This window comes from Balaenoptera ricei, chromosome 5 (assembly GCF_028023285.1).
Source record: "Balaenoptera ricei isolate mBalRic1 chromosome 5, mBalRic1.hap2, whole genome shotgun sequence".
NCBI lineage: Eukaryota > Metazoa > Chordata > Mammalia > Artiodactyla > Balaenopteridae > Balaenoptera > Balaenoptera ricei.
The window spans coordinates 70,268,106-70,285,211 of record NC_082643.1 but is presented as its reverse complement, the minus strand read 5'-3'; the positions used below and the strand labels follow the sequence as shown (position 1 = coordinate 70,285,211).

General features: G+C 40.1%; 1 protein-coding gene across 4 annotated transcripts in view; it reads left to right on the top strand.

Annotated features, from left to right (window-relative positions):
* Window positions 1-11,587, top strand: part of DCUN1D4 (defective in cullin neddylation 1 domain containing 4) — an 81,349-nt gene extending 69,762 nt beyond the window's left edge. For all 4 annotated transcript variants that reach the window (XM_059923032.1, XM_059923033.1, XM_059923031.1 and 1 more), the window contains 3 exons: window positions 5,852-5,956; window positions 8,064-8,166; window positions 8,275-11,587. In XM_059923032.1, the coding sequence (XP_059779015.1) occupies window positions 5,852-5,956; window positions 8,064-8,166; window positions 8,275-8,330 (264 nt within the window). In that variant the 3' untranslated portion in view covers window positions 8,331-11,587. The remainder of the gene's footprint in view (window positions 1-5,851; window positions 5,957-8,063; window positions 8,167-8,274) is intronic.
* Window positions 11,588-17,106: the final 5,519 nt, after the last annotated feature.

Genomic DNA, 17,106 nt, shown 5'->3' with positions numbered 1-17,106 from the left:
ACGACAAGGCTGAGGGCCAGAGAGGAGGGGACAACACGAGGGCCCGGGCTCTGCCCCTGAGTGCAGACCGTGTCCTCCCCACGGAGCCACACCACCTTCCTGACTCAGACTGTCCACCGTCCTGTGGTGTCCTGTTCCAGGAAGATGGTGGGGTAGAGACTCAAGAGCTGAAATGGCCAGTTCCTTCTACAAGTGGAATTTTGTCTGAGTACTTTTATGCTTAGCGTTTTCCCCCTAATGTAGATTTTATTTATTGTATAAACAAATATGGTTGTATGGATTCCTTAAGTAAAACAGCCGTTTTTGCCTTGATTCCTTTAAAAGGACCTAGTGAGAATAAGATTGGACAAATAGAATGAGATAAAAAGACTAAATATAGTGATTTTTTTGGTTGATCTGGACTAGTTATTAAATATGAGTTAAATTTGTTTTTTCTACATTCTCTGGGGCAGAGACAGGGTACTGTGCTGAAAGCCACAAAGAGTTGCCTCTTGGGGTTCTGAGAAGGATGAATGTTGGGCTGAGTGAGGTGCTGATAGCAGCAGCATCTTGGCACCTGGCTGAGAGTGGACACCATGAATTGACGGAGATGCCGCTATCGGAGGTCTTCCAGCAGTGCTGCATCCGACAGCCTTGGTGTAGGAAGGCGAGAATGATGGGGAGGACTGAGGCAAGTCCTCAGTGGGCTCGGAGGTGGGGTGGGGGAGATGGGAGCCGAGTGGAGCCCTCCCACGTGACTGAGATGGAGACGCGCTGGATGGAGAGAAGGGAGGCCTTCAGGGTGGAGGAGAGGAAGGGCAGTGAGCAAGAGAAGAATGGGAGATTCCTCTAGGGGCAAGTCCTTGTTTTTCATTCCTTGCAGTAAACCTTGAAGAAGTTGTAACGGAGGGTTTTGGGGAGACCGAAGGTACCAGTGGGAATCCCCCTTCCTGAGAGGTGATCCTGTGACAGTTAATCTGTTGTTACAAGTCAGTCCTCACAGCCTGTCCCTTGATGCACCCACTTTTCCGGCTACCAGTGCTTTTACTTAGTTTCTGAGGAGGTGTTTCAAGAAAGTGTAAGAGGTCACAGGTGAAAGCTAACGTCTATGTCGCTTCCATTTAATGGAATGGTTGTGGATGTTAGAATTCGCGAAGGAAAATTTTGCTGGGTCTTGTGTTCAACACCCCCTGTTATCAGAGAACTCTGCTTGGCTCTAATCTGACATCTGCTCTGCCCATTTGATTCATTTTCTCTTCTAACTTGAGTCAGTTTCTTACTTCTTAACCGATGTGTTTGTCTACTTTCCCTTTCCACACAACCCCCAACACACCAGACACACACACATAGGTACTCCTCTCTACTTCTACCTTGTACTTTCATTGTAAATTATGAGGAAAACAGAAGGTGGGCCTGTGCGAGGACAGAAGTAGGAAGAATATGTGGTCATCTCATCTGAGGTCTGTTACCCTGGACATCTTGTCAGCTTTACCTTTAAGATTACCGTTTGGTTATTGCCCAGATTTGCTCAGCAGTTGTTTGTAAAGCGAATTGGACTGTGTGTCTCTTAACATTGAGAGCTGTCTTCCCCCCTTCCTTCTCAGGGAGGTGGATTGGTACACGATGAAATGCTCAGGCTTGGAATCAGACTCCTGGTTCAAGCCCCAGCTCTTATCGATTGTCATTTCATTCCTCCTGTGCCTCAGTTTCCTTATTTATAAATTGGGGATTATAATAATGCCTATCCTAATACGGTTGTTGTATTAAATGAGTTTGAAGTATGAGGCACTTAAAACAGTTTCTGGCTCAGTTTAAGTTCTCAGTAAAAGTTAACCGTAGAATTAGAAATAGTTGTTGAATTATTCTTCGCTGACATTACTTAGGTTTCAAATAATAATTTACCTTCCAAGAGTAGTGCATACAGTAATAGAATCTATGCCAAACGAAACGACTGTGGAGAGGCTATGCCTGTTGGCAGATCTTTCTTTTTCTTTTGTTTTAAAGGAATTGTCAGTAGTTGAGCTTAATCAAGTAATTGCCTTGCAAACATTGTTATTTGAAAACTGTGCTGGGGTAAGTTCTAAGAGCATTATGGTTTAGTTTCACTTTTCCCAGTGGGAGGGCACTCATGGGTTTTATGACCTTTTTGCTTGTTTTTAATGTGTATTAAAAAAAAAAAAACTCTCATTCAAAAAACTGATTTGCTGTATTTTCAGCTTTGTAAACAACCACTTTAAGATTTGAGCTCTTTAGCGCTATTTTTGCCTTATGTTTGTTGAACTGTGGTAAGGAAGACTGCATTTTCTCTTTATATTTTGTAATCCTGTGGTCTCAAATGAGAGTTCCGTGACCTATATTACAGGTCTTCAGTGAAGGCCTTTTGATTTCATGTACTGATTTCTGACTTGGTTGTCACCATTTAAAATGGTTGTGATCATGGGCATTTATATACTATTTCTAAAGTTCATCTAGTCTCTCTCGAAAATCTTAAGGATTTCTTTTTTAATGTTGAAGATTTTTTCTTTATAATTTTAGTAATTCAGCATTCCCCTTTTCAAGTACAAGTCTTTAAGCTGTTCAAACTTTGTGAAAATTGGAAGTAGATCATTTGACACAAGGGTTGGTGATACAGCGTATCTGGATACCTAGATGTTTGAAGATTAACTTTTGTTATATATTTATATTTGCATATTGACAATTAACTGTTTAATTACTTTGTTTCAGTTTGTGTCACTGGTGCCATTTAAGAAAAAAATGCTTAGTTTTCACATCTTACAGGAAGACCTGTGTTGGAACAGTCTTATATAAACAAAGGCAATATTTGTTTTCATTTTTGAACGTCAAATCAGAACTTGGTAAAACTTCATTATTCTCTACTCTACATTAGGTGTTAGTAGTCTTTAGCTTGAGTAGTGCATTTATTCCATATATGAAACATAACTTCATAGAATATTCAGAGAAGGATCCTTTGGTCTTGCAGCTGTAAATAAGAGGGCTGATCTCATCTGTAACTGAATTTTAAAATCTGTGTTTAAGGAAGACCACAAGGCAGCATCTAATTGTGTATTATAGGGGGTTAGTACATCTTTGGTGTGTGTATAGAACCTGTTCGTTTCCTATTATTATTTGAAAAATAAAATTGCTTTTTATTTTGTTATCTTAGAAAATGAAAGTTGGGTTAAGAGGTGGGCAGGGAGAAGTTTCACTCCTCCCTTAACCTCAGTGGGTCTTCTGGGGATGCTTGTTGACTCTGGACAGCCTGTCTCAAGGTACTTTCTGCTTAAATTCTGACCTTGAGATGCAGAAATCTGCCGCTCGCTCCCTGGTGCTCCACGAGCAGAGTCACAGCGTTGGTGTTGACAGTGTACTATTTGAATTTCCTGCGAGGGGTTTCTAGATGTCTTTGCTGTATTCCTTGAATTTGTTAAGGTGATTTTTTTTTTTTTTAAATACTTATAATGTTGATGGCTGCTTCATAACATTCTGGGAGATTCATTTCACTTTTAATTGGGAAGCCTTTTGAGAATGCCATTAGGATCATTGTCAGAGAACCCCCCTGGGCATGTCTCCAGTTTGCTGTTTAGTAGCTGTTTGCTCTGGGATCTCTCAGCTGTGCTGTCCCCAGGAATTCGGAGTGCTCCCCGTCATGGGCATTTGCACGTAGCCTCACATCCACCCACAGGCAATGTTGGTTATCAGCGAGATGCCACTGTTCAGATCGCGAGTGCATCCATAATATCTCTCTCTTATTTGCTAGGCAGAAGATGGTGTTAGTGATTGCGAGCTGCTGGCTGGCACCCTTGCAGAGCAGGAGTAAGTGAGTGCTGTTCAGCTTTCCGGTCCTGTGAGTCTGATGCCTTTCATCCATGTTTTGGCATCGCTGCCAAACACATGCACTGAAATCCTTCATGATCATCAGTTTGTCAGATGATTGCACTGTTTCAAAGAGTCTGTCCAGGTCCTTTGTATCTTTTTTTTTTGTCACCTTAGTGTATGTCCATTGTCACGGGGACATGGATGATGTTGGAAGAAGGCACAGTATGTATCAGGGCAAGACTAGGGACTTTAGGTTGAGTGAAGGATGACAAACTCCTCAAAGGGAGCGCATTTCCAGAGCGCCCGTGCCCTCAGCCCGGTGCTGCCTGAGCTGTTGTTCAGCAGGTGACCTGGGGCCCGGTCCTGTGGTGCCGCGTGTGTTTTCAGCAGTTCCCTCGTTTTCCTTGTGGGTGCTCCGTAGCGGGGCGTGCCGTAGCTGCCACACCCGTGTGACACGGTGAGAGGAAGCTTTCCGTTTGCTTGCACAGTGCACCGCAGAAGCAAGAGCCCGTGCAGTGCAACAGACCTGTGAGGCTTGGTGGCAGAAGGTGGGCCCCCTCGAGGGCACCTTTCCTGCCGTCGTCCTCTCCACGGAGTGGGTACTGCAGCCCTGAGCAGGATAGTATGCGTGGCCGGGGACAGCAGAGCAGGCTGTAGAGAGGAGGCCCCTATTTGCACTGAACTGTGGAGTTGGGGTCCCCCGCCATCCTCAGACTTCAGGTGTGTGGCCAGAACAGGGAAGGGTGACTCGGAGCCATCCGACCTGGTCTGTTGGTGAACGGTCGTTGTGCTGTACAACCAGGACCAAAAGACAGACCCATCACACATCTTCCCGAATCTTCATCTACTTTGCTGGCTGTTGAGTTAGGCCCTGCCTTACATTTGCTGTATTGTTTCAGTCCGTCACTTTAAAATTCAGTGTCACGGCCAGAAATTCTCTGTATACTAAAGAGCACTTCAGTGTTAGAATCCTTGCGGTAACAGTTTTTTTGGGAGGTGTGTGTAGCTGCACATGTGGCTGACAGTGGTGGTCACGGCATCACCCCGTAATTTGGTGAACAACTAGATTCCGCCCCACGTGGGATAGCCGGGCACTTTTCCTTTTCCCTTTGTAGAAAAGCACTCTTGCAGACTTTCTTTGAAGTTGAGATACCACGAGGAGGCTAGCTCTGGATATATAAAGTTACCACTTAGGGTCCCACGTCCTCTGTCCTTTTGCATAGAAACTGCCCACCTGTAGTTCCCGAATGGAAATCGGTAAGAAAGATCAGTGAGAAATTAGGATTCTTAATTGCAAGTCTAAGTAAAATGAGCTTAATCTGCCCATATTCAGGTTTATGTAAATGTCTTTTCTGGATTCCTTATGCAATGTTGTCTTTCACTTGGCTGTTAGTTAGGGGTGTTCTGCTAGGAGATTTCACATCCAGCGACTCCAAGGTAAGAAGGACCGTAACAGGTAGACAGACTGCTTTCCCCCAGAGTCGGGGAGTGAATGCATCCTCTGATTTGGGAAGACCCTCCAGAGCCCCAGCATTCATTATGAACTCAATTTAACAACAGCATTTTTAGGTTACAAGAAAAACATTTACCAAAGAAATAAAAATTGGTGGAAAAATGATTTTTATCAAGGAAACCTGATTCCTAAGCATGGAATTAGAAACCTTTAAACTCCATTTAGTTAAGTTATGGACTTTGGGATCAGTGATTATGATGTTGATAATAATCATAAATGTCAAACAGCAAGTTACAGATTTTTATTTATCGCATGAAATAATCATAGAGATTGTTACCATGTAACTAATGTATTTTGCATTAGGGTGATCATTCAGTTGACATGAATCTTTCTCACAGTAAAATTATATAGTACCAAACCGTTTAATCTTCCCACTGTGTCCTGACACCTCCCCTCCCCCACCTTAGTCTGGATTCAGGGTTTTTATAGTGTATGATAATGAGCTGTTTACTAATTTTTTGTTGAAGTAAAACAGAAATTTGAATTATTGGGATTTATTATTTGGGGGCACCTGGCTCATCCTTGTTTTTGTTTGTTAAACAGGAAAAGGACCAGCGCAGCCTAGACATAAACACTGCCAAGTGCATGTTGGGACTGTTATTAGGAAAAATCTGGCCCCTTTTTCCAGTTTTTCACCAGTTCTTAGAGGTACTAAATTGTTATTTTATGGAATGTATGTTTGCTTGCTTAGAACAACCAAGTATGCTTTATTTAACTCTTTTATGTAATTTTCTGTTTGTTGTACTTTTCTGCCTGTAGCAACTGTGGTGACGTAATTGCCGTCAGTGAGCACTTCCCTGCGTTCTGAGCGTGCCTGTGTGTGCATTGCACGTGCCGCATCGCTCCCCAGTACAGACGCATCCGAGACGGCGCGGCTCTGTCCTTTCCTCTCTTGTCCCCATTTTAAAAGCTTGTTTTTGTTTAGATTTCCTGCTCTTTATAACAAGAGTAAAGCAAGATTTACTTTTTTTTGTGGCTTTAGGTGAAGTTCACCTGCCTTCTCACTAAATTAAGTTTGTAATGTATTCTTATCTACGCTTATCTCCAAGTAACTTGGGGACCTAGATCAATCCAAGTGACAAAGTCCTTCAGACAGCATCTCCTGCAGTTTAAATTTTCTTCACATTTGTATTAGAAGTAATCCAGCACTTTCCTCTATCATTGTCGTTCATTTGCTTTAAGTATTAGCGATAGGAATTTTGAGCTGTTGGTTATTAAGAACTGGCTTTGATGCAGTGTAGTAACTCTGCAGGACCTGAAGGAATCTGAGATGTAAGTGTGAGTTACATGGGTTGTCATGTCACATAGACCATCCTTCCTGCCGTCCAGTCCCAGGCCCCTTTAAAAAATGCTTTCTGCTTGAACGGATGGGGGTGTTGCATCTTTGAGAAAATCCTGGGCCTTCCCCTGACTCCAGCTTCACTCTTGAAGTGAGCTTCCTTACAACTTACTTGGTGTAATGGTCCAGAAAAACTTCCAACTGATAGGATTCTTTGAGAACTATTATTAAAAATTGCTTTTAACATTACTAACTGGGACTCCTGAAGAAAGGTATAAAAACTAGTTTTTAATACAAGAAGTACTTGTTTACTTGTACTTGTGACAACCCATATTTACCAGTGATCTGTTCCAGTTTCTCTGACAACCTTAAGAAGTGTTAGCTTTGTTTGGAAAATGAGTAGAAACAGATTCCTATTCTCAGAGAGTTGGGCAGAATTTGAGCCCGGGTGTGAAGGGTTCTGTAGCTGAAGACCTTGCCGCCAGCAAATTTGACTTCGCACAGTTCCAGGAGCACCGTCAACTGTTTCGATGACTGGGTTTTGCTTTTAGTTGCTTAGAAAGTTAAACTTGTGGTCTGTGCTTTGTTCTCCCTCTTATATTAGTTTGCATTTTTCTTTGAAAAGGGCACAATAATCCTTTCATTTGAGCTTTTCTTGTGTTTGCATCCTCCAAACCGTTGGTGCAGCTCTCTTTGCTTTTAAGTACTTGTTTTGTTTTCCAGTGTTCCCGATTTTAGTGGCGAGGATTTTTAAACGTTGTCGGACTGGGTTTTATTTTTAAATCTTTATACAGGAATACTGTATTTTAAAATATGCGTGTGGCATATTTCTTGTCTGGGAGGAAGAGAAAAACTAGTTCATTGCTATTCTGGGTTCTTTTATGATCAGACTCAAGTTCTGAATTATTAGAGCAGTAACTCTTCAGTGGCTAGACCGCCTGGTCCTGAGGCCGCTTGCAGCACTTAGCAAGGTCTCGTTGAGTCAGCCCACCACTGCGTGTGCTGTAAGCTAACAGCTTGACAGTGAGCATGCCGTTCATGTCAGGGGCTATTAATGGGAGCAACTCTTTATTTAGCACTTACTGTGTGCCAAGCACTAAATAAAGTACTTTACGTGAATTACAGAAGTTATCTCTTTAAATCCTTGCCACATCTCTGTGGGATAGGAATTATCGCTCTTTTACGTAAAAGGGTTTCTGCCGTTTAGAAATTTCACTTCTGGGGATGTAAAATTGTGTTTCTTTGGTGTATTTGTTGTTTTGTGTTGAGCCTCCATAATATTTTTGTAATGAAAATTGTCATCTGAAGCTCCCCTCTTGCTCTCTCTCACCTTTCTCCTAGATTGGTGCTTAACGTACCTCAAATGGAAAGAGTTAACCTTCGTGAACTTTATTAAGTTGATTGTTACAGCAATTGAAACCATCTCATTGGTTAATTGTGTGTGTCAGTAATTCATACTACTTTTCCCTCCACCAGCAATCAAAATATAAAGTTATTAACAAAGACCAGTGGTGCAATGTGCTAGAGTTTAGCAGAACAATTAACCTTGACCTCAGCAACTACGATGAAGATGGAGCATGTAAGTACCGGGCAGGTGTTCCCCCGCTCTCCCCCTGCCCCTGCACCTTTGCTCATCTGCCTCATTGTGAGAAGCCTCATAGCCGTGTTGTTCTCTCTCTCTCTTCAGGGCCAGTTTTGTTGGACGAGTTTGTGGAATGGTATAAAGACAAACAGATGTCCTAGGACTTTATGCATAGCAGCGAGAGAGTCACTGTTACCACAGTTATGTCAACCATTAGCCATACATTGCTGTTTGTATCCAAGCGCATGCTGCTTTTCTTGCACTGTCTCCCTTTGGCAGGGACGTGCTGCTGTTTGCTATCGAGTGGGCCAGCTCTGCTTGCTGTGTAGGCTTGTTCTCTAGGAAGGCTGCTCTGCAGTTTGTATTTACACTACAGATTGGTGAACTTGCCAACGTCCTCACTGTGATTATGTGTATATTGCTGTTTAAATTTTGTATATGTGTATAAAAAGAAGAAGCTTCACCTAGAGATTATTTCTGCAAAAATGTATTGTAAAATAATTTTTGTGGCATATTTCTAGTCCCTTTTTTCAGATGAACCAATTATACATTTATTTGGTCTCAAATGTAGCATTTCAGAAAACAAGACAGAACAACTGTTACCATATGCAAATGTTGCCAGAATTAACCTTATTGTTTAAGAGGCCAACTTTGGAAGGAGGTGGGAGTCATTAACTTTTCAGAGGCATATGCCAAATATAATTTGGTTTACTTAAATATTAGCATTTTTAAATGATGGAAGTTAGAATAATTGAACATACAGACACATACTATGCCACAAATCATTTCCACCATGCAGGGTATAGGTTTTGATTTTCTAATGTGAAAGCTAGCATGGTTTGACTATAGGTACAGATGAACAAATTAAAATTGCATCTTTTTTTTTTTTTCATTGGTTTTAAACTTTTGTAAACTTTTTTAGTGTTTTTTTTTTTTTTTTTCCTTTTGCATTCTTCTAGTCCGTGTTTGGTCTGCTGATGCTTTCTATGCCATTCTAAGTAAAATTTATTTTGCCGCCTCCATGAAAACCTAATGGTTTGCTGGCAATTTATAACTGCAGAGCACTTGTAGTTGTGGCTTGAATTTTTAGTTAAGCTTTCATGGTGTTTAATTCTCTAGTTTTGAGGGGGAAAGAACTATACAATAAGTGAGAGGTGTTTTGCTTTGCTTTCCATTTTTGTTTCTTTCACGCTAGGCTTTTACTGGCAGAATGTCCATTGCAGGCAGTGGACACGACTCCACCAGCACTGAGGTAAAATCTCTGTTACACGGTAGGACCTTTCCTGGAGGGGCCGCTCATCATTACCTGAGTAATGTGTACAGAGAGGTGGTAGCCATTATTTATGTGGATGAGGAAACAAGAGTAAACAGGACGGTAGTTTTAGGTTTGTATTTTATGTCTTTTTTTTTTTTTTCCCCCTTGTCTTACCCTTCTCAAGGAAATGTATAAATAACATGTTCCTCCCTCAACTATCTGGTGCTATTGAATGACTAATTTAGTCCCTAAAGTTTTGTGAAAACACAAAAGTCTAACGACTTAAACCAAGTGAAGGCTAATGGTGCATTTAGACAAGTGAATGCCTAGTTGTGAGCAGAATCCGTGATTGAACATGCAGCGGTTGGAAGAGGTTCCGTTTATTCCAAAATCTGGCCCCAAGACCTTTTGGGTCAAATGTGAACCTCTAAATGGCATTAAATCAGTAAAGCACACAGACAATGCTACTCTTGACCATGATTTCACAGTTTCTTTGCCAACAGTGTTCAGATTTTCATACATTATTTTTTTCCCTAACTGAACCACCAAAGACAGGAATTTTGTATGTATATACAGTGTGTGTGCATATACAAAATCATGATATGGTAGAGTGAAATTACTTCCTTTTTCTACCGAATAGAAAGGTTTGGTTTGCTGTGAAATAAACCAGAAGTTGGAAAAACTCTGTAGTGATTAAGCATACTTGACCATTCCTTGTTGAGAAGTTGTAGACTCCCTTCTACCTTACACATTCATACCAGTTTGCACAAATTCCTATCTGCAAAGGATAGAAGATGTTGAGCAAGCACTGCTCCTGAGACCAACGCATTGAAAGGGCTTCCGTTCTGACGGGCGCCTGCTACTCCAGTGGCGATTGGCCATAGGCAGGTTCCAATCTGTTGAAAACTTGAGTCATTTTCAAAAGGATCCCATAAAGTTGACAAATTACACTTTAAGGGCAGCAGTTCTTAAGTTTGATCAACTCTAGTTTTGTTTAAAGCAAATATAAATCATAGATGAAATTGGTTTAAAAGGTATCATTAGAAACTGGAGAATTTTTTAAACACTAAAGCACAGTTAATCCTAAAATAAAAGGATTGTTACAGGGAAGATGTTACATTTTAACCACAATGGACATTTTGATGATAGGGGTTTTGGAAAAGCCAAGTAAAAACTATTTCATGATGTACCTAATATGGAGATAAGTATTCCAAAGGGATAATCTTGCGTATTTAGAGAAGTCCAAGTAATCTTTGAACTCCCTTGAAAAATAAATCTTTGTGACTGCAGAGTGCTTGCCCTTGGTTTTCTTGATTCTGTGCAGTTATTTTTAAGGGGAAGAAGAGGGGCCAGGGTAATAAGATACTTTTTCTTAAAAATGTCCCTCAGTTACATAAGCACTTGTTTATGGGTGAATGCCAAGTGAATGAGGGTGCCTTTTTCTGGTTTTTCTTTCTCACCTACGTCTCCACCCTTTCTCTTTCCATCATGTTTTGAACTCCACGTTGCAATACTCTGTCATAACAGAACGCAACTTTTAGATGTTTACTGCTGCGGTAGGTCGGAAATTTCCTTATTTGATTTGCCATAAACACCCCCTGTAACATTACATGCAGCTTATTTGAAGCATGACCTCTGAATTAAGTTTTTATAAATCTGACTAGACAGACCTCTAGATTCTGGATTAACAACAAACTTCCGTTGCCTCTCAGTCTCCATCTTAACAGTGCTTTTGAAGTTTATACAGAAAGCTTTAAAAGTTAGTTTGTGCCCTTGGTTTTTATTCTTACAACTGCTAAAATACCTCTGTACGCCTTATCTTTTATTCTTTCATACGTTGTATAATAAATGTATAGAATTCATTGACCAACTGAAAGGTTGGGTGTCTGTAAATGAGACCAAAACGTGGGTTGTTTTTTTTCATGAAGTCATTTCTCTTGGGGGTTACTGTTAGTGAACAGCAGCTAACCTGTAACTGTGAATGCTTCGTGTCGTCAGTATTTGCATTACCTTCATAAACGTGTGCAAGTCCTGTGACTCCCAGCTTAACTGAAATACTGTTATGCCATCTAACTTGAGTACAGCAAACTGGTTTTAGGTTTTAATGGAATTGATGTAAAACGATACCCCATAAATAAAAAGTATTTGTGTTTGGTTTCAGAACTGATTTGTCAATTCTTTCTTCTCTGACTTTTTCTTTAAAAATCACTTAAGGTAGGGGCTTCCCTGGTGGCGCAGTGGTTGAGAATCTGCCTGCCAATGCAGGGGACACGGGTTCGAGCCCTGGTCTGGGAAGATCCCACATGCCGCGGAGCGACTAGGCCCGTGAGCCACAATTGCTGAGCCTGCGCGTCTGGAGCCTGTGCTCCGCAACAAGAGAGGCCGCGATAGTGAGAGGCCCGCGCACCGCGGTGAAGAGTGGCCCCCGCTTGCCGCAACTAGAGAAAGCCCTCGCACAGAAACGAAGACCCAACACAGCCATAAATAAATAAATAAATAAAATTTTAAAAAAAATCACTTAAGGTAGTTTCAAAGTATTTCGTTTTTTAATCTTTTTTGCTTTTCCCCAACTTTTTATATGGAAAAATTTCAAAGCTACGGAAAAAAACGCAAGAGTAACATAATGAACACCCATATACCTATCACCTATGTTTTCCGTTGTTCACATTTTGCCACATTCTCTGTGCCACTCTGTGTGTGTGTGTGTGTGTGTGTGTGTGTGTGTGTGTGTGTACTTCTCCCTATAGATACAGAGATGGAATTTTTTCTGAACCATCCTAAAGTAAGTTACATTGTGACACTTCATATTTTGAAACAAGGACATTCTTATAACCACAGTACACTGCTCACACTCAAGAAATATAACATTGATACGATACTATTACCTAATATACAGTCCAGATTAAAATCTCCCCCTTGGTACCAAGAATGGCCTTGAGAATTATTTTTAATCCAGGGATAAGCAATGCATTTAGTCGTCATGCATCTTCAGTTTCCTTTAACCTAGAATAGTTCCAGATACAGTATTTTAATAAGACAGTACAAACGGTCCTCAGCCAAAGAGGAAAAAAAATTAAAAATTTCCTACTGTGTGTTGAGTATTTCTAAACATCGAGCTAATAACCTAGTGCTTACCATGTGCCAGGAGCCAGGTAGAAATGACCATTTTTACTATCTCCAAGGCTACCACCCACTTAGTTTGTAAGTGTGTGTCAGCCTTGGTCACCACTTTCTAAAATTGTCCTACGCTAGAATCTTACCTCCCTGACGGTGGGACCTCCAGCTCAGAGTGGATGCCCAGAAAAATGGATGAGGAAGGAAGCAAGTCACATGGCCAAGAATTGTCAGGACCTAAGAAACCTTGTGTAGAGATCAAGAGAGTCCAGGAAGGACTGATACAGATGTTAAGATTTTTAGAAGCTTGAAAGCAAGAGAGGAGGTAGAGAACAAGATTCCTAAAAATCAGGGTCCAGGTACACACTTTTATTTATTTATTTTTTCCTTTGGGCCCATTTTATTTTCTTTAACATCTTTATTGGAGTATAGTTGCTTTACGATGTTGTGTTAGTTTCTGCTGTATAACAAGGTGAATCAGCTATATATACACATATATCCCCATATCTCCTCCCTCTTGTGTCTCTCTCCCACCCTCCCTATCCCACCCCTCTAGGTGGTCACAGAGCACCGAGCTGATCTCCCTGTGCTATGCGGCTGCTTCCCACTAGCTATCTATTTTACATTTGGTAGTGTATATATGTCAATACCACTTGCTCACTTCGTCCCAGCTTGCCCTTCCCACTCCCCGTGTCCTCAAGTCCATTCTCTACGTCTGCGTCTTTATTTCTGTCCTGCCCCTAGGTTCTGCAGAACCTTTTTTTTTTTTTTTAGATTCCATATGTATGTGTCAGCATACGGTATTTGTTTTTCTCTTTCTGACTTAGTTCACTCTGTATGACAGACTCTAGGTCCGTCCACCTCACTACAAATAACTCAATTTCGTTTCTTTTGATGGCTGAGTGATATTCCATTGTATATATGTGCCACATCTTCTTTATCCATGCATCTGTCAGTGGACTCTTAGGTTGCTTCCATGTCCTGGCTATTGTAAATAGTGCTGCAGTGAACATTGTGGTACATGACTCTTTTTGAATTATGGTTTTCTCAGGGTATATGCCCAGTAGTGGGATTGCTGGGTCGTATGGTAGTTCTATTTTTAGTTTTTTAAGGAATCTCCATACTGTTCTCCATAGTGACTGTATCAATTTACAGTCCCACCAACAGTGCAAGAGGGTTCCCTTTTCTCCACACCCTCTCCAGCATTTATTGTTTGTAGATTTTTTTGTTGTTGTTGTTGTTTGTCTGTAGATGTTTTGATGATGGCCATTCTGACCAGTGTGAGGTGATACCTCATTGTAGTTTTGATTTGCATTTCTATAATGATTAGTGATGTTGAGCATCCTTTCATGTGTTTGTTGGCAATCTGTATATCTTCTTAGGAGAAATGTCAGTTTAGGTCTTCTGCCCATTTTTGGATTGGGTTGTATGTTTTTTTGATATTGAGCTGCATGGGCTGCTTGTATATTTTGGAGATTAATCCTTTGTCAGTTGCTTCATTTGCAGATATTTTCTCCCATTCTGAGGGTTGTCTTTTCGTCTTGTTTATGGTTTCCTTTGCTGTGCAAAAGCTTTTAAGTTTCATTAGGTCCCATTTGTTTATTTTTGTTTTTATTTCTATTTCTCTAGGAGGTGGGTCAAAAAGGATCATGCTGTGATTTATGTCATAGAGTGTTCTGCCTATGTTTTTCTCTAAGAGTTTTATAGTGTCTGGCCTTACATGTAGGTCTTTAATCCATTTGGAGTTTATTTCTGTATATGGTGTTAGGGAGTGTTCTAATTTTATTCTTTTACATGTAGCTGTCCAGTTTTCCCAGCACCACTTATTGAAGAGGCTGTGTTTTCTCCATCATATACTCTTGCTTCCTTTATCAAAGATAAGGTGACCATATGTACATGGGTTTATCTCTGGGCTTTCTGTCCTGTTCCATTGATCTATATTTCTGTTTTTGTGCCAGTACCATACTGTCTTGATTACTGTAGCTTTGTAGTATAGTCTGAAGTCAGGGAGCCTGATTCCTCCAGCTCTGTTTTTTCTTTCTTAAGATTGCTTTGGCTATTCAGGGTCTTTTGTGTTTGCATACAAATTATGCAATTTTTTGTTCTGGTTCTGTGAAAAGTGCCACTGGTAGTTTGATAGGGATTGCACTGGATCTGTAGATTGCTTTGGGTGGTATAGTCATTTTCACAATGTTGATTCTTCCAATCCAAGAACATGGTATATCTCTCCATCTGTTTGTATCATTTTTAATTTCTTTCATCAGTGTCTTATAGTTTTCTGCATACAGGTCTTTTGTCTCCATAGGTAGGTTTATTCCTAGGTATTTGATTCTTTTTGTTGCAATGGTAAATGGGAGTGTTTCTTTAATTTCTCTTTCAGTTTTTCATCACTAGTGTATAGGAATGCAAGAGATTTCTGTGCATTAATTTTGTATCCTGCTACTTTACCAAATTCATTGATTAGCTCTAGTAGTTTTCTGGTAGCATCTTTAGGATTGTCTATGTATAGTATCATGTCATCCGCAAACAGTGACAGTTTTACTTCTTTTCCAATTTGGATTCCTTTTATTTCTTTTTCGTCTCTGATTGCTGTGGCTAAAACTTCCAAAACTATGTTGAATAATAGTGGTGAGAGTGGGCAACCTTGTCTTGTTCCTGATCTTAGTGTGTATGGTTTCAGTTTTTCACCACTGAGAACGATGTTGGCTGTAGGTTTGTCGTATATGGCCTTTATTATGTTGAGGTAAGTTCCCTTTATGCCTACTTTCTGGAGGGTTTTTATCATAAATGGGTGTTGAATTTTGGTGAAAGCTTTTTCTGCATATATTGAGATTACCATATGGTTTTTCTCCTTCAATTTGTTAATATGGTGTGTCACATTGATTGATTTGTGTATATTGAAGAATCCTTGCATTCCTGGGATAAACCCCACTTGATCGTGGTGTATGATCCTTTTGATGTGCTGCTGGATTCTGTTTGCTAGTATTTTGTTGAGGGTTTTTGCATCTATGTTCATCAGTGATATTGGCCTGTAGTTTTCTTTTTTTGTGACGTCTTTGTGTGGTTTTGGTATCAGGGTGATGGTGACCTCGTAGAATGAGTTTGGGAGTGTTCCTCCCTCTGCTATATTTTGGAAGAGTTGGAGAAGGATAGGTGTTAGCTCTTCTCTAAATGTTTGATAGAATTTGCCTGTGAATCCATCTCGTCCTGGGCTTTTGTTTGTTGGGAGATTTTAAATCACAGTTTCAATTTCAGTGCTTGTGATTGGTCTGTTTATATTTTCTATTTCTTCCTGGTTCAGTCTCAGAAGGTTGTGCTTTTCTAAGAATGTGTCCATTTCTTCCAGGTTGTCCATCTTATTGCCATATAGTTGCTTATAGTAACCTCTCATGACCCTTTGTATTTCTGCAGTGTCAGTTATTACTTCTTCTTTTTCATTTCTAATTCTGTTGATTTGAGTCTTCTTCCTTTTTTTCTTTGATGAGTCTGGCTAATGGTTTATCAATTTTATTTATCTTCTCAAAGAACCAGCTTTTAGTTTTACTGATCTTTGCTATCGTTTCCTTCATTTCTTTTTCATTTATTTCTGATCTGATGTTTATGATTTCTTTCCTTCTGCTAACTTTGGGGTTTTTTGTTCTTCTTTCTCTAATTGCTTTAGGTGTAAGGTTAGGTTGTTTATTTGAGATATTTCTTGTTTATTAAGGTAGGATTGTATTGCTATAAACTTCCCTCTTAGAGCTGCTTTTGCTGCATCCCATAGGTTTTGGGTCATCGTGTTTTCATTGTCATTTGTTTCTAGGTATTTTTTGATTTCATCTTTGATTTCTTCAGTGATCTCTTGGTTATTTAGTAGTGTATTGTTTAGCCTCCATGTGTTTGTATTTTTACAGTTTTTTTCCTGTAATTGATATCTAGTCTCATAGCACTGTGGTCGGAAAAGATACTTGATATGATTTCAGTTTTCTTAAATATACCAAGGCTTGATTTGTGACCCAAGATATGATCTATCCTGGAGAATGTTCCATGAGCACTTGAAAAGAAAGTGTATTCTGTTGTTTTTGGATGGAATATCCTATAAATATCAATTAAGTCCATCTTTTTTAATGTGTCATTTAAAGCTTTTGTTTCCTTATTTATTTTCATTTTGGATGATCTGTCCATTGGTGAAAGTGGGGTGTTAAAGTCCCCTACTATTATTGTGTTACTCTCGATTTCCCCTTTTATGGCTGTTAGCATCTGCCTTATGTATTGAGGTGCTCCTATGTTGGGTGCATATATATTTACAATTGTTATATCTTCTTGGATTGATCCCCTGATCATTATGTAGTGTCCTTCTTTGTCTCTTGTAATAGTCTTTATTTTAAAGTCTATTTTGTCTGATATGAGAATTGCTACTCCAGCTTTCTTCTGACTTCCATTTACATGGAATATCTTTTTCCATCCCCTCACTTTCAGTCTGTATGTGTCCCTAGGTCTGAAGTGGGTGTCTTGTAGACAGCGTATATATGGGTCTTGTTTTTGTATCCATTCAGCCAGTCTATGTCTTTTGGTTGGAGCATTTAATC